The 18,209-nt window shown below is 42.4% G+C and overlaps 1 protein-coding gene across 2 annotated transcripts in view; it reads left to right on the top strand.

Annotated features, from left to right (window-relative positions):
- Positions 1-1,195: 1,195 nt before the first annotated feature.
- The window catches only part of Hsd17b12 (hydroxysteroid 17-beta dehydrogenase 12), a 135,577-nt gene continuing 118,563 nt past the window's right edge, over positions 1,196-18,209 (top strand). The window contains exon 1 of one of the 2 annotated variants that reach the window (XM_052723843.1): positions 1,196-1,422. In XM_052723843.1, the coding sequence (XP_052579803.1) occupies positions 1,263-1,422 (160 nt within the window). In that variant the 5' untranslated portion in view covers positions 1,196-1,262. The remainder of the gene's footprint in view (positions 1,423-18,209) is intronic. The other variant, XM_052723842.1, reaches the window with a different exon arrangement.

Here is an 18,209-nt window from a genome sequence, read left to right as displayed (position 1 = left end):
CTAAAAACTCAGAAAGAAACGCAAAATTATTCCAGTCTGACTGGGCCTATGAAAGAGAGGAGAGTTAGTAGGTACATTCTTTGGGAACTGTTGTTGAGGAAATCGTTCTTTGGGCTGATTTACGTGGCCTCCAAATTGTGAAAATGTTCATGATTTCCCTGAGCAAGGCCAATGATGTTTGTTTCCACCCATGACCAGGACAACCAGCCCCATGAGATGTTGTGTAAACTGGATTGCAAACTAGAACTCTGCTCAACAGGCACTGTGGATAGAAATAAAGTATGTACTTTGGAAGAAAAAAAAAACGGGGGTGGTGGTGGTGGGGATTTAGCTCAGTGGTAGAGCACTTGCCTACCAAGTGCAAAGCCCTGGGTTCGGTCCTCAGCTCTGAAAGAAGAAGAGGAAGAGGAAGAAGAAGAGGAAGAGGAAGAGGAAGAAGAAGAAGAAGAAGAAGAAGAAGAAGAAGAAGAAGAATTACTTAAAAACGAATCATTTCCCAGGAGACTTGCTCCACAAGCTGTGTTCTTGTAGCATACTTTTCATTCCTCTTTACAACTGTTAATGGAGTAGAGTCGTCTCCAATTCAGAATTACTGGGAACCGTGAGTCTAAAGCTCAAGGGCAGGCATTTAGAAACTGGAGCGAAAGCGTGTGGCGCAGGCAGGAGGAACCGCAACCCTTTATCAGAGAAGCTCATAGAACTAACAAGGGGTTGAAAGTGTTTAATGCAAAGGCGTAAACATAAAGGCCGCTCCATGCCGACTTCTACTACAATCTTCCCTTTCCGGTTCCATTCCTTCCTGAAAAGCAAAGCTAAACCAGGTTAGGTCTCACGGGCCAATCAGCGCGCAGCCTTTCGTAGTCGTGAGGGGCGCCTCTGCCAATGAGAGATCCCTGCACTCCGGTGGCGCGATGTGAGCTCGTGGGCGGGGCCAAATATTGAGTGGCATGTGAGCGATCCACTGTCGTAATACGAAAATGCTGCGCTCAGCGTGCAGGAGGGGCGTATGGGCGGGGCTACTCAACGGAGACTAGCCAATGGAAGACACAGTACGCTCATAGGACGGGAAGTCACCAATGGCGACATGGGTATGACGCTGTGGGCGGGTCTTGGGTCCAAAGCATTCAAAGAGCGGCGTCTGCCAGCGGCGGCGTCGCTGTCACGACCGGCTCCGCCTCTTCGCTCCATTCATTCGTTGTTTTTTTTTTTTTTTTTTTTTTTTCTTTTCCATTCACGGAGGTAGTGAGGCCTAGTCTCGAGCCATGGAGCGCGCTCTCCCGGCGGCCGGCTTTCTCTACTGGGTGGGCGCGAGCACCGTGGCCTACCTGGCCCTGCGGGCCTCGTACTCGCTCTTCAGGGCCTTCCAGGTGTGGTGCGTGGGCAACGAGGGCTGGGTCGGCCCGCGGCTCGGAGAATGGGCAGGTGAGTGGACCGCCACGGCCCCGGCGTAGCCCTCTCTCACCGACCGCTCTGCGAGCCAGCTTCTGGAGCGCGGAAACTTGTGCAGATCCTGGGAGCATTGGCGGGTTCTGGGGGATCTGACCTGCAGCCTAGTGGGCACGGAGAAAACCTTTCTTAACTCTCGGGGGCTCGTCCCGTTGAAACCTTTCTGAGTTGGCGGCCGGAGTCAGGTGCCTTGTCCGCTTTGCCCCTTGGAGTGTTTTTAATAAAGTTTTTCACTTGGCTTGAAAACTGGCCCTGTTGTGAGATGCATAGGTGAGGATAAGAGGAAGGGATGCGGGGACAACGAATTTTAGAAGTCCTGATTTGGGAAACTTGCCTCCCCGGTTACTTGGATTGGGTTTATTTCATGTAATTTACGAACTCCTTTGGGGGCAGGGGCGGTGTCAGAGGAATCCTTGCTAAACTCTTCTGGAGTTCCAAGGAGTAAGAAGCGCTCTGCTGGGAAAACAGCAAGTCTTCGTATCGTAATCGGCAGTACTTTTTGCAAAAGGGTTTGAGAAAAAGTGTCTTCACAAAAAGTGAGCAAAACCCGGGAACCTTGTTCTTTCAGTTGGCAGATTTTAAAAACTAGAACAAAGGTCGTTATCAGAGAAGTTAAAGTCGTGGTTCGGTCCCGCCCCTTTGTTTCTTTAATTCTTTTTGGCTTAAAAAAGAAAAACCCCGGTAATTATTTATGACGTATATGTGGTTCACTAGTGTTTTGTAACTCATTGTTCACTTCTCAAATGTTTTATAGAATTTTGGGGTATGGTTGCCCATGGACTACGCACAAAACACAAATCATGTTACTTTTCAGGGTTTTTTTTGTTTTGTTCATTAAAGAACATTAAACAACTTAGCAGGAAAGACATGACAGTTAATCTTTTGGGACAACGAACTAATATTACAAGAAAATATTTCAAGTAGAAACGAGTTTGTGAGCTCTTTCCTTGAGGTGGGGCAAATCGTGATTTTTATACAGCTTTTCAAAATCACTTGTTACCTTTTCATAGTCCCTGGGGAAAAAGTGTTCAATGTGATTAAGATCTAGATTATAATTTCACAATTGACTTGCTCGGATTCATTGTTGTCATCTTGGAAAAACTTGTTTGTGGGTTTTTTTTTTCTTCTTTTAAGTCAATATGACAGTAATGCCAGAGGGAATCAGCTATGCAATAAGATGTAATTTGCAAAGAAAGCCTAGTGTTACTTTAGTTTTGCTATTTTAAACTGTTTATACAGGCTAAAACTCAAATGGTGAATGCACACATGCACACATCCATAGTGAAAGTCAAGTGATGTGACATTGCATTTCAAAAGTAACACTTGCTCTTAGTCTTGGCTCCAGGTGAAGGGAAATTGGTAAATTAGGGAAGAGTATGTGTAAGTAGAAAAGAAATTTGAACTAGAACTTTGGGACAGGAGAGAACCATGGTGTCATAACAGAGTGAAATATTGTTGAGGTCAATTTACTATGGAGTTTTGGGAAAAAAAATTTTTTTAAACCACATTTTAAATGCTGAAGCAAAAGAAGTGATTGGGGGTCGTCAGCAAGATGTCTCAGCAGGAAAAGGCACTTAGTCCTCAACTTGCCAACCTGATTTCCATGCCCAGGACTACCCAGAGAGGAAGGAAAGACTGACAGCTGTCCTCTGACCCCTCTTCACATCAGTGCTTTGGCACAGATGACGCCTTCCCCCAAATAAAACCACACACCCCCATGTTATTTGCATGTAGCTTAGGTCTTTAAACACTTCCTTACTTTCCAAATTCAAGGATTCTTTAAATAACAGAATTCAAATGAGTTCTTCAAAGCAGTTGGATGGATGGAGAGTATTATTTAGAAAACAAATTAGCAGAGGCAACACTTAGACTCTTAGGGGTAGGTTGTGATTAGACAGCGATTTGGGGAGAGTTGTGATGTTAGGATTAATTTTAATATGTAAGTAGTATTAGGTTTTCTCCCTTATAGAATTGCTGTCTTAAGCTTGAGTGTTTATTCCCTGAGGTCTTTAAATAAATGCTAGTTGGAGGTATTCTTAGGGGGCTTTGCCTAGTTTCTGCTAGTGATGTTAATTTATCTTCCTCTGTATAGACAATTAAATAAACCCTCTTCTCCCTAAGTTGTTTTTGGTCATAGTCTTTATATCACAGTAGTAGAAAGCAAACTAGAACCTAATTGTTGAATTAGTAGCATAATAAAATGAGTAAGATTAACTATATGAGTAAATGGATTTGTACAGGTCAGTTCCAGTGCCACTTAATGCTATTTGTAGATAAGGATACATTTGGAAAGTTAATATTTTATTTTACTTCTCTTATTCTTAGCATGGTATAATCGGTATATTGGTGGTGTATTGGGTGGGGCCAAGGAACTTTACTGTATCTAGTAATCTAATGTGAATTTTCAGGGTAAAAACCTCTGGGTTCTGGTATCCTTAGCAGGCTAGGCTCAGCTATCTGTCTCCAAGTAATGGTGAAGAGCAGAGGAAAGTTTGCTTCGGTTGGCCACATTGGGAAAGGAACAGATGAGGGGTCCTGTGATCCCCTGTGTCTTCAGCTGAAAGCTTTTGACTAAATAGAGGAAGAACTGGGCAAAGGACTTGTGGTATGCATAATTAGCAGCTCTGGTCAAGGTGTGGTCTTGACCATTATTGACCCTTCCTTAGCTCTGGACCCATGAGCTGGTCTGAGAAGTGTGTTCATCTCTGTCATCCTTTCCTACTTGTCATTCTGTGAAGGGATCATTCTGGTTCCTATGGGGTGATCACTTCTGTTCCAGAGTGCAGCTCTGCCCTCGTGGATAGTAAGTAGCCAGCACTTGGAGTGGAGGGTTTGTTCCACCACCCTTTCTGGAATTGCAGACTGCACATTTGTGTGATTTCAGTAGTCAAAGAATGAGGAAGACGAGACAAAATGAAGACAGAGATGCCAGGCTTTGCTCCTGCATTCAGTTACCGTATGGGTCCAAGTGGGGAGCCAGTGCTGTTTAGTAAAAGTAGTTTCTAAGTGTCTGTTTCAGCGAGGGCCAGTGATATGTATGGCAAACGGGAACCCAGTGAGCAGATTATGGTGGGAAAATAAACCCTCTTCTCCCTAAGTTGTTTTTGATCATAGTCTTTATATCACAGTAGTAGAAGGCAAACTAGAACCTAATTGTTGAATTAGTAGCATAATAAAATGAGTAAGATTAACTATATGAGTAAATGGATTTGTACAGGTCAGTTCCAATGCCACTTAATGCTATTTGTAGATAAGGATACATTTGGAAAGTTAATATTTTATTTTACTTCTCTTATTCTTAGCATGGTATAATCGGTATATTGGTGGTGTATTGGGTGGGTAACAGTGTGCTTAATCCAGTGGGAGCTTGTGAGGGAAATCAGAGCTGTCCCTGGAAGTGATTCATTCCCTGTGTGTTAGCTTGGTGAAGAGTGGCAGAAAACAGGGAAGAACACCTTGCAGACACTGTTTTTCTTTGGGGGAAGTAAAAATCAAACCACTGTGGTATGAGAATTCTGTTAGCAGGGTCTGAGTGAAAAGGTTGTTGAATGGCCCAGCACTGGGTTATTATTTCCTCAAGGAAGCCCATAGTACTGTAGTGTGAACTGTCAGCTTTGTTTCGTTTTCTTATTTTTGTTTTTCCCTTAGCAAAAGAAGGCAAATTTTATCTTCTCTCCAACTAGGAATTCCAGCGAGACTCTACTTTCCAAAAAGTTATCTGTACAGCCATTAAGTACAACAACCAAGTCATAGAAGTCATAGGATGGTAGGAGGAAAGGCTAGGCCAGGGTATTGCATTGTAGTATACAGCTAACAGATTGGCTTTGGAGACGTCTGAGCAAGGGCAAGCATTTTTGCTCACTAAACTGACCTTGAACAAAGATAGCTAACCTCTAAATATTAACTACATCTTTTAAATGAGGTTAATGAGTTTCTAGGGTAGTCTGGTGCAATTTCATGGGTAATAAGTAACATTTAACATTTTGTTCATACAAAGCACACAGATTTGATTGCTAGGGATTATTGGAATGAAGAAACAATTGCAGTCCACATAGCCAACTTCATGCTGACAATCTGAAGTTAAAAAGATCATAGGAAAATAGTGAGCCTGACCACAGGAGACGTCTATACTTGGTAAAAATTTACTAGGCAGTTCTTTGTATCTGGCTCCCTTTAGTAAGCTGAAGCTAGGATAGACATAGACAAATTCAGTTACGTGCAGTTTTTCAAGTACATTTGAACCTTCTCCAAATTTAATCCCATGGGAAATTCCCTTGCCTCTAACTTCACAGTACGCAGATATTATCATTTCTAAGCCTTAATAATCTGTATGCTTTCTCAAGGCCCCTACAGATGGCCTATCACCAGTCCACTTCTGGTTCTCTTGTTCTATTAGATAGAAAGCATAAGAAGGCAAAGTACAGCTTCTTAGTGTCCCTGCTCCTGAGCCTAGGGTGCTGGGACCATGGGCAGCTCCTGGGCCTTCAGTGTTGCTGACTGAGTACCCCGCAGCTGGTGGAACTCTGAGTTTAGGGTGCCAGGACACTCTGCTCTTTCTGCTACAGGCCTGGGCTTCAGGGGGTTGGGACTGTCAGCTCCTTAGCATCAGGGCACTGGAGCTAGAGATTCTCAACAGTGTCTGGAGCTTGCAGCAGCTGCAGTGTTGGCTCTCCACAGCTCTTGCTTTCCCACAGTCTCAGCTCTGCAGTCTCTGCCCCCAGCTGTAATCTGGGATTCTTCAGCTGCCTTCTGACTGCTTCTGCTGCTGGGTGTGCCTAGGGCGGAGAGCCCCAGGAGGTGACTGATTTTGTGTTATTTGCTCAGACCCTTCTACCCATGATAAAGATCTAGAGTGCTCTGAGAATGCTGCTCATCCAAATCTCACCAATCTCAGGAGTGTACTAGATGTTAGGGTGGGGGAAGTGCTCCTCCCTCACCAGATTAAGGACAGAAAGGAGATCAGGGTGGCTGTGGGTGGTCTAGTCATCTAAGGGTCATCTGAAGCTTTTATAACTCAAGTAAAGACTCCTGGCGCAATAGCTATGACAATCAGGGCTTCTGGCAGTTGGGTAGGTGACTCTCTGGGGATTCAGTGGTTTGAGTCTTCTCTGGTTGTCAAAGATTGGATTAGATTCCCCCTAGGCTGGGGGAAGATTTCACACAGCCAGAGCTGTCATGATGACATTTTGAGGATCCCTGCTGTGGGATGTCTTTCTGTATGCTGTGAATATGTGTGGCTCCCATTGGATAATAAATAAAGCTGCTTTGGCCCATGGCAAGAAAGCTTACAGCCAGGGGAGAAATCCAAGCAGAGATGCAGAGAGAAGAAGGGTGGAGTGGGAAGAGACTTGAGCCACCACCAAAGGAGCAACAAGATGCCAGCAGACCGGTAACACCTCGGCTACGTGGCAAGACATACAGTTTGTAATTAATATAAGCCTCTGTGTAATTATTTTATAAGCGGCTGTGGGACCATGGGTGGAAGAGATTCATCCAGACCACGAGGTGGGAGGGACCAGAGAAACTTCCTGCTACAGATCCCCAAGGGTGTGACCACTTGATTGACAGCTCTGGGGGGGGGGTCCCTGAAATAGCTGAAGTTGTAGATGTTACTGATTACATGGACTTTGAGCATATTAACATGTCCTGTAAACCAGATGTAGCTTGCTGGGTTGCCTATCTCTTAGCAATACCCTTCAGCAGTGGTCTTTACAGGAGTCTAACTCTAGATGTCTATGTAGAAAGTTTAATTTTTAAGGTTCTTGAAAATTTCTCACATTTTTCTGTGGACCAGTAGATAAAATTTAACAAGTGGCCAGTTTGCTTCCCTATGTTTAATTACTTGAAGCACATTATCCTTGCAGCATCAGGACTGGAGTGTGCCAGCTCTTACTGAACTTACTATTTATTGCAGTCCCCCTTCATCTGTGTTGCCAAGTGCCTCTTCCTCACAGGACACTTTGTACAACTCTATTGTTCCATAAAACCCCATAGTCAAATTGTTCCTTACACTTGCACAAAGTTTAACTTCATGGTAACATCAAGTTCTTGGCACAGTTTTAATTTTTCTCATGTATGTTTCTGACATCTGTTTTTGCATCCTTATAAAAAAAAGATTGAGGGTTGGAAAGATGACTTAGCAATTAAAAGCACTAGCTGCTCTTCCAGAGAACCTAGGTTCTATTACCAGCACCCACATGGTAGCTCCCAATCATCAATCAATAACTCCAGTCCCAGAACATCTGATGCCCTCTTCTGGTTTCTTGAATACCAGGCACACACATGGTAATACACACACACACACACACACACACACACACACACACACACACACACACACACACACACACACGGGTGCTGAAAACCTAACCTGTAGCCTCTGGAAGATCAGCCAATGTTCTTAGCCACTGAGCCACCTTTCCAGCCTATATGCATTCTTTCTTGACTGTATTTCTGCATGGGTTACTGTGTCCCAGACTTGCTTATGCTTTCTTCTTCCTCTTTGATATCTTCGTGCAGGTGTTGAGTATTGATTTTTGTTGTCTGAGATACTTTCTCCTGTTCCACATTCACCTTCACACTTTCTGCTTGTAAATTCTTTCCACTTTTTGAGAACATACATTATGATTTTTTCCCCTCCAGGACTACATACAGAAGTCACTGAAAATTTTGGAGTGGTTACAATGCCTTGTGTGTGTGTTTGCACATTTGTTACCTTAGTTGTGTGGGTACATCATGTATATGTGATATATGCACATCTGAGTGAATGAGTTACCTCATTTGTTCTAAACTGTAAGCCCTTCAAGAGTTCATTATAATTTTATTTAGTGAATAGTGTGTTTTGTTTGGAAGTGGGGTGTTTAACTTTATTTTTGCATTTTGTAAAATAATTTGTACGTCCTCCCACTTTGATTTAAAACCCCAAGTATCATATGCTTCTGAAAAGCTAGATTGAAATTAACCAAGGCTGTTCAGACTAGACTTGTTACAAAGTTATGAAAGCAGGAAATCTATGGGGCATTTTCTTTATTGGTTATTGATATGGGAGAGCTCAGCTCATGGAGGGTGGTGTGATTCCCTGGGCAGGTGTAGGCTGAGCAAGCCATTGAGGAGCAAGCCAGTAAGCAGCATTTCTCCTTGGCCTCTGCTTTAATTCGTGCCTCCAGGTTCCTGCCTTTAGTTCCTGCCTGGGTTTCCTTTGATAATGGACTGTGACCTGACAGCCAAATAAATCCTTTTCTCTCCCAGTTGCTATTGGTCATTGTTGTCTGGTATGGTAGACACAGGTGCGGATGTTACCATAATTGCACCAGAATTTTGGCGCCCAATGTGACAAGAATCCATTAAAAACCGCTTGGCTTGGCGGCAGGTCCAGTTTCCGGCCTGGGCGGCCCGGCTCCCTAGCTTGGGCCCAGGTCGGCTTGGTCTCAGGCTGGACTGACCGTAGCCCCAAGCAGTTACACACAGCTGGAGCTACTTGCTTAAAGCGGGTGCTACAAACAACTCAGGCGTTCCCTGCCGAACAGGGCCCCTGCCTGTAAAGCCAATGCACGTGGTCGGAGCTTAAGGAAGCTGGAGCCCAGGCTTGACTCAACTCAAGCGGGAACACGTGGCTGGATTTAAGCTTTTAGCCAGAACTTGTGGCTACACTTTCTCTCTCTCTCTCTTTTTTTTTTTTTTTTTTTTTTTTTTTTTTTTTTTTTTTTTTGGTTTTTCGAGACAGGGTTTCTCTGTGTAGCTTTGCACCTTTCCTGGGACTCACTTGGTAGCCCGGGCTGGCCTTGAACTCACAGAGATCCGCCTGGCTCTGCCTCCCGAGTGCTGGGATTAAAGGCGTGTGCCACCACCGCCCGGCTCTCTTTTTTTTTTAACAAGAGCATGAGATTCTTAATCTCAGGGTCGTGGGTTCGAGCCCCACATTGGGCGCCAAATGTAGATGTAACCAACCGTCTTATTAAATAAGAAACACAGAACCAATGCAAAGAAGAAAGCCAAGAGGTCAGAGCTAAGAGCTAAAAACCTTACCCTTCCTCTCACGGTGGTCCTACCTCTCCGAAAGAGACCTACTTCCTGTGTGTCTGTCTTTATAAAGACTTTCTGTTCTGCCTTCTCATTGGTTGTAAACCCAACTTCATGACTGCCTTGTCACTGCCTGTCTTTACAGACCTCCAGGTCTTCTATGGTTGGTATTGAGATTAAAGGCATGTGTCTTCATGCTGGCTGTATCCTTGAACACACAGAGATCTACCTAGCTCTGCCTACCAAGTGCTGGGATTAAAGGCTTGCACCACCAACGCCCGGCCTTCGCTATGGCTTGCTAATAACTCTGAACCCCGGGCAACTTTATTTATTAACATACAAATAAAATATTTATTCAGTACAAATAAAATATCACCATAGGTCTTGGCATTTATCACAGCATTAGAAAGTAAACTAAGACTTGGTCACCCACTGGGGCATGGACAGCCTGTCATAGGCTGCATCTCTGAAGAAAACTGACTCCTTTTTTCCAGCAGCCATCAGTTCCCACCAGCTTCTCAGCTAGTGGTGGGAGTTCATGAGCTGGAATTTTTGACTGGCTTGATTTTGTGCAGGTCTTGTGCATGCAGTTGCAACTGCCGTGAGCTCCTGTGCTCAGTGGCCCTGTTGTGTACCAGTCCTCTGCTACCTTGAGTGGCATGATGACAAGCTAACCTTTCTTCATCTATGGTTTTGGATATATGTACACTATTACATGTAATAACTATTCAAATATTAGTAGAATCTTGGTAACACATTTATTCATGCTTGTATCTTCCTTATACAATTGTTCCAAATAGGTTTTCTTCTAGCAAGAAAGTTTTTTCCAATTAAACTGAATAAAACCTTGATAATTATGAGAGCTAAGATAAATTTGTGGAAGTTGAAATTCTAGCATATTTGGTCAAAATAGTTTCTTAAAAATTTTGGATTTCGCCGGGCGGTGGTGGCGCACGCCTTTAATCCCAGCACTCGGGAGGCAGAGCCAGGCGGATCTCTGTGAGTTCGAGGCCAGCCTGGTCTCCAAAGCGAGTACCAGGAAAGGCGCAAAGCTACACAGAGAAACCCTGTCTCGAAAAACCAAAAAAAAAAAAAACAAAAAAACAAAAAAAAAAAAAATTTTGGATTTCTGGTAAAATAAATCCATGCCTTCTAGAAACTTCAACTCTTTTTAAAAGAAATTCTTTTTGTTTGGATCTCATGTAGCCCAGGCTGATTTTGAACTAGCTGAGGATGTCATTGCATTTTGGATCTTCCTGTCTCCATCTCCCAAGTGTTAGGATAGCAGGCTTGTGCCATCATGCCTGGTGTAACTTTTAGACTTTTATTTTAAAATACTGGAAAAAACTCCAGATTTCTTAGAAAACTTCTTTGATAGTAGGGACAGACTATATATACAGAAGCAGTAACTGCAAGAAAGTTCAACACAGCCCTGTGTACCAGTTCACAGGCTTAAGTTGTTTTTTGTGAGGTCACAGCAAGGAAAACAGTTACACAATCAAGATTATGAATGTGTTTAGAGGAGGGCCAGGTAAGATAATTCAGTGTTCAGAGGCAGACAAGCAACTGTAGTAGATTGATAAAAAGTAGTATGGGAATGCTGATAGCAGGCTCTGATAGCAGAGTACTGAAAAGAGTTCTTGGGTGAATTAGAGAAAAGCAGAAATGATTTATTGTAGGCAGACTTTTCTGCCTGCCAGTTCCCAAATAACCAACAAGGAGGCTTAATATTAATTATAAATGCTTAGCCAATAGCATAGCTCAGGCTTATTACTAACTAGCTCTTACAACTTAAATTAACTCATTTCTATTAATCTACATTCTGCCATATGGCATTACCTCTCTTTCATCTTGCACCCCCTGTTTCCTTCTGTCCGTCTGTTGACTCCTTTAGCTTCACCTTTCTTCTTCCCAGTGTCCTTAGTCTGGGTCTCCTGCCTAACCTTATCCTGTCCAGTGTAGCATGAATCTTAACAGTTCTTATTCATAAAAACAAACCTGGTGCCAGTTATTGGGGTGAATAGTGGAAGATCAGAGAAGCAGAACAAGCCACAGCTTCCTCACCTCGCCAATTCCTCAGGTGATTCTGTTTCCTCAGACTGGATGCCTCTCAGCTGAACTGTGCTGCTCAAAAGTCTAAAAGCTTAACCAGCTAGTTCCTGGTTTTCATGCCTTATATACCTTTCTGCTTTTTGCCATCACTTCCTGGGATTAAAGGCGTGAGTCACCATGCCTGGCTGTTTCCAGTGTGGCTTTAAACTTACAGAGATCCGGATGGATCTCTGCCTCCCAAGTGATAGGATTAAAGGCGTGTGTGCCACCATTTTCTGGCCTCTATATCTAGTGGCTGTTCTGTTCTCTGACCCCAGATAAGTTTATTAGGGTACACAATACCACCACAGTCCAGCTATTGGCCAGTCAGCTTCTTTATTAAACCAATCACAATGGCATATATTCACACAGTGTAGAGAAGGATTATTGCACAGCAATTTGTGGTACCTGGCAAGCATCCCCAATCTGAATTATTCCCCAAATTGAATGCCCCTGAGCATGTGCTGTCCCCAAAGTTTCAGATTTGGGAGCTTAGGGTTTTAGATTTGTGATTTAGTGTTCCGCTCAAAGTGTATGTGGATGTTCCAAAATTTAAAACACTCCAGCAAACCTTGAAACACTTCTGGTCCTGTACATTTTGGATAGCCAGCCTGTAACAATGAGAAAGAAGGCTGGAGAGAAAACATTTTTTCACATATTCCTTCAAGTTGTGTGAGGAAGAAGATGGTCATCTTTGTGAAAGAGTCTGAAGTTGTAAAGAAAGCATAGGTACTGCTAGCCCTGGAGGGCACCATTGTGTCATTCACTTGGCAGACCCTCCTGGCACATTAAAAATGGGGAGGGTGTTCATTTTGTGTAATATTGCAAGTTAAGTTGGTGTATCCTGATGACAATGGATTGCCAAAGAAATATTGCATAGTTTTAGTGTATGCTCCTCAAGGCAGCCAGGAAAGGGGACAGTTTCTTTTAGAAATTTAAATAATCGGTTTTAAAGTTCCCTTAGCATTTATAGTATGTAGAAAACTCATTCTCTAGATTGTTTTTCTCTAATGACTGGCGTTAACTGCTCACAGCTAAGCTAGCTTCCAGTAGAAATACTGCCAGCCAAGCTCTAATGACAGCTGAGACTCCAGTCCTGTCACATAAACAGTGCTGTTGCAATAAACAAGCTCCCCAATCCTGCACATTCAATCCTAGAATTTTGGTGTGGAACAGGAGCTACTGCTTATCTGTGTCCTAGTACCTATCATTGCTTGTCATGTTAACGGAGGCAATGATGCCTGTAGATAATATGGAGAGAAAGAAAGAAAAACAGCAGCTCCACATCAGGCTGGACAGCAACATTCTCGAATTCTGAATTAAAGGACACTGACTTCATGAGATGTTATTGTAACAATGACATCTTTATTTGCAGTCCTTTTTGAGTATTCTTAGATGATTCCATGACAACCCTGTGAGGCAGGTTAGTGTTGGTTTGCTATTTCCACATAATATACAAGTACCAGGGGGTGATACAGCCTTGAGTGTAAAGGTCATATAGCTTGCAAATGTCAGAAAAAATTGAATCTTGTTTTTTTAACTTTAAATTCCATGTTCTTTCCGATTTACTCTCCAAGTTTCTGAGTAAGGGTGATTTTAAGGCAACCTGGAATACATGCACAAGAGCTCATGAGGTGAAGCATTCCTCAAATGTTGCTTAAATGTGAAAGGTCTGTTTATGTCATGGCTATATATAAACTTGGAGGACTTATAAGAATCAGGTGTGCTTGGTCAAAATAGATTCTAGGATTTCTACAGACCTACTGAGTCCAAAGCTTTAAGAAAAGAATGTGAAGTGTGTGTGTGTGTAGTTTTCCTCTTCTCGACTTTCTTTCCTGTAGGTGACCCAGGCTGATCTTGAACTCATGTCTCACCCTCCTATTGGAACTCTGGGATTACAAATGTGTCATGACACTTATCCTGAAAAATTATTTTTAATCAATAAAAGTTCCTTGTTAAAAAATCATTACATTTCTTTATTTGGGGGCCAGGGTGCACACATAACACAGTGTGCCTGTAGAAATCAGGGGACTTGAGGGAGCCAGTTCTCTTCTTCCACTATGGGAGTCCTGGCTTGTCAGGCTTGGCAGCAGATGCATTTACCTGCTTAGCCATCTTGTCCACCGATAAAGATTCTTCAGGGACTAGAGATACAGAGATGGGTTAGCAGCTAAGAGCACTTGCTCTGTAATGATGAGGATCAGAGTTCAGATCCCAGCACCTATGTAACAAGCTGGATGTCCCCACAAGTACCTACAACCCCAACTCTCGGGGTGAGATCAGTGGAGACAAGATTTTCACTGGAGTTATGAGGCTTTCAACCTAGCTGAGAAAACAGGAGAGAACTTGCCTCAGAAGGAATAGGAAATGAGTAATAGAGGAAGATACCCAGTGCCCTCTTCTGGCCTCTGCATGTGCATAGGAGTAAGCATCTACACATAGTCATATTCATACACTCAACACACACAGAGATACAGGCATATATAGCCTGTAGAATATATATCCAGGCAGTGGTGGCACACGCCTTTTATCCCAGCATTTGAGAGACAGAGGCCGGCTGCCTCCGAGTTCTAGGCCAGCCTTGTCTGTAGAGTGAGTTCCAGGACAGCCAGGGCTGTTACATAGAGAAATCCTGTCTCGAAAAACAAACAAACAAAAGCAAAGAATACACACACACCACACACACACACACACACACAGAATTCTTAAGATGTACTATTTTAGGAAACACTATTGTGGTCAGCCTCCTCAATCCAAGCAGACTTTTAAGCCAAGTATCCATCTTGAGACCAGGGCTTTATTTATAATGGTGTTAAAACTTCCAGTGTTTTCTGTATTTAATATGTGCCCATAACTTTGACAGTTAAATAGAGATTCATTTACTGATCAAATCTGTATTTTTGTGTTTGAAATGATTAAAAACAAAGGAAAACACTTGATACTTGATTCTCACTGTGTTGCTATGTGCTTAGAGCACATCCAGTGGGTCCCAGTTGTACATAGTTGGAAGCTGGGAGTGAGGAGAGAGGGGAGTCGGTAAGACTGATTTTGGGCAAATACAATGGGAGTTTTAGATTTTGCTGTCTTAGATAGGCCCATAGAAACACAGCTGAAGGTTTTGAACATTTAACTGTAAAGAGCTGAAAAAACAGTGCTTGTTATTTTTTTCTGTTTGTGATTGCTTTTAGTGACTTAATAATCTTAGCTTATTTTTACTATATTTAGAGGAAAGAAAGTTTTAAGTATGCTTTCTTTTCTTATAGGTAGGCTTTTAAAAAATACCTTTATTGTGGGGACTGGAGAGCTAGCTCGGTGGTTAAGAGTACTTTCTTTCTTTTTCTTTTTTTTTTTTTTGGTTTTTCAAGACAGGGTTTCCCTGTGTTGCTTTGTGACTTTCCTGGAACTCACTTGGTAGTCCAGGCTGGCCTCGAACTCACAGAGATCCGCCTGGCTCTGCCTCCCGAGTGCTGGGATTAAAGGCGTGCGCCACCACCGCGAGTACTTTCTGCTCTCCCAGAGAACCTGCGTTTGGTTCCCAGCACCCATATGGAGTAGTAGATCGTAGTTACTTAACAATTGCAACTCTAGGGGATTCAACTCTTCTAGACTCTGTGGGCATTTCACTCATTTGCATATCCCTCCCTCAAACATATAAATAAAAAATACAGATCTTTTAAAAGACTATTGGATTGTGAAGTTAAATTAATATGAGTTACTTCTCGGTAAAAATTTCTTTTTTCTTTATTTTATTTTATTTTTTGAGACATTTTTATTGTTTCCCAAGCTGGCCTTGAATTTGTCATCTTTTTCAGCCTTCTGAGAGCTGATTCTTTTGTGTGTGCAAGTGTGTAACCATGTTTTTCTGGTTTTTTTTTGAGACAGGGTCTCTCATTGGCCTAGGGCTCATCAAGTAGAGCAGTGTATGTGGCTGGCTAGGGAGCCCCAATGATTTCCCTGTCTCTACCTCCCCAGCACTGGGATTACAATGTGTACCACCGTGACTGAGTTTTTTTTAGTGTGAGTTTTGTTGATTAAATTCAGGTCCTTATGCTTTCAAGGCACTCACTTTACCAACTGAATGAACTGTCTCCGAAGATTATCATGATTCTTTAAAAAAATTATTTTTTAGATTTATGTACATAAGTGTTTGGCTTGCATATATGTATGTATATCGTGTACATGTACCATGTACATTCCTGGTGCCCTTGGACATAAGAAGGCACCAAATCCCCTGGAACTGGAGTTAATGGAAGCCACCTTGTGGGTGCTGGTAACCAAACCTGGGTCCTCTGCAAGAACAGCATATGCTAAACTGCTGAGCCATCTCTAACCCTTAAGGATGAGTCTTTAAAGAGTCAATATGGAAGGTAGAAGCAGGATTAGAGGTTTAAGGTCATCCTTCCCTGCATAGTGAATTTGAGTCCAGCCTGGGCTGCATGAGACACTGTATAAGACAATAACAACAACAAACAGCAAAAGGGCAGTAGATTGAATAGTATAGCACAGTTGGTGGTTTTTAATTTTTTTCCTTTAGACTTTATTTCTTTAAGTTTTTATGGGGCTAAGAGTGGAACCCAGGGGATGGTTGGTGGTAGACTTGGCAGTAGGAGTTGGAGTTGGTGGTATGGACTAAAGGAAGAGGGTGGGGACTGAAGTCAAGTGGAGAGAAAGGAAGCAAAGACCATAGGCTTCTTTCTTTCTTTCTTTCTTTCTTTCTTTCTTTCTTTCTTTCTTTCTTTCTTTCTTTCTTTCTTTCTTTCTCTCTCTCTCTCTCTCTCTCTCTCTCTCTCTCTCTCTCTCTCTCTCTCTCTTGTAAATGTGTGATCATGGGAGTAAGGGAGACAGCAAAGTTCAGGAAACTGAAATGTTGGGGCTCTGCATTGGTCAAATGCAAAAAGAAGGAGCAGTCTTTGAGAAAATAAGCACTATTCTGTCAGGTTCTGCATGATGTCCAGGCAATCTTACCACAGGTAAACACCATGCTAAGCCCAGTGTTAGAAGTTCTGTGCTTAAATTCTTTGGTTTAACAGTTGGTACCTGTGGTGATATTGTGTTCCCAAAATATTGTGCACCCTAATAAACTTATCTGGGGTCAGAGAACAGAACAGCCACTAGATACAGAAGCCAGAAAATGGTGGCACTCACACCTTTAATCCTAGCATTCTGGAGGCAGAGATCCATCTGGATCTCTGTGAGTTCAAAGCCACACTGGAAACAGCCAGGCATGGTGACTCACACCTTTAATCCCAGGAAGTGATGGCAGAAAGCAGAAAGGTATATATAAGGCATGAAAACCAGGAACTCTAGAGTCTGGTTAAGCTTTTAGGCTTTGGAGCAGCTGCAGCTGAGATTCATTCTGGATGAGGACTCAGAGACTTCCAGTCTGAGGAAACAGGATCAGCTGAGGAATTGGCAAGGTGAGGTGGCTGTGGCTTGTTCTGCTTCTCTGATCTTCCAGCATTCTCCCCAATACCAGGCCCTGGGTTTGTTTTTATTAATAAGACCTTTTAAGATTTGTGCTACAGGTGTCCGAAATTATATGCTGTAGTTTATAGTCTAGAAGAATTTGGAAACTCAGCATATAATATTTTAGGAAAGGGAGACTATTGTTTGGGTTTTTTTTGAGAACCTTATTTTTGATCGGTCTTCATGTATCTCCCAAAGCACTTTGTACTGTAGGTTGATAAATCTTTTTTGGACAGGAAGTATAGTGGGAAATACAAGAGCTGAATTAATATTTCAGTTTTATCAGCTGTGGAAATTTTGGTCAGCTGTCTATGTCGTTCCCTGGCCCTGTCCTGTCCAGTGTCTTCCCCTCCCCCTGCCCCCCACCACCAATTTGTTAGGTTTGTCTAAAAACTCTCACCTTGCCTGTCTTCAGAGATGGTTTGACTCTTTGGAGGCACTGTAGAAGTGTAAAGCATTGTGCAGCCTCTGGACCTTGGGCCTTTTCCCCACTTCCATTTTCAATTAGATACCCAGAAATAGAATTGTCCCATGATTCAATCAAACTGTGTGAGCTTCAGATTGCTGCTAGGTTTATTTTGGGTTCTGCTGCAGCTTTGTCATGATCAACACCTGATTCTCTTTTTGATGTGATTATCTAATATATGTCAATTTTAGAGGATAACTAAAATAGATTCCCTCTGCAGTTTTGTTAACGTAAGCTCTATTTCTGAATTAAAAGTTCAGTTAGTTTAATCACAGTGTTAAAGACATACCTTAAGCTTTGATCTTAGTAGGCATAAAAAGTATGGAAATGAATTAAGGATATAGTGAGATTATTACTAGTGCAGTGACATTTCAACTGCCATATAATTAGAAGATTTTTGTAGCTTGACTAACTCCCATTATTTTATTATAGGCATTAGTTAAGAGACAGATAGGAGTTCACGTCATCTCTGTTTCAGTACCCTACTGTTCCCAGCTCAGGCTAAAAGAAATTTAGAATTTTTTTTTTAAAGATTTTTATTCGGATTTCAAAATTAGATTCTTAGAATTATGCTATTATGATACAACAGTACCTATTTATAGCAAAAGTAAACTCTTTGGACTGGAGTTTTAATTCAGTGGTAGACCACTTATCCAATGTATATGAGATCCTGGATTCAAGTCCCAGTACTACCAAGGAGGAACAAAGTAACAGCTTTGAA

This window comes from Peromyscus californicus, unplaced genomic scaffold, assembly GCF_007827085.1.
Source record: "Peromyscus californicus insignis strain IS unplaced genomic scaffold, ASM782708v3 Scaffold_7__1_contigs__length_154581171, whole genome shotgun sequence".
Lineage (NCBI taxonomy): Eukaryota > Metazoa > Chordata > Mammalia > Rodentia > Cricetidae > Peromyscus > Peromyscus californicus.
Note: the sequence above shows the minus strand (reverse complement) of the source record. Positions and strands in the feature narration are given on the sequence as shown.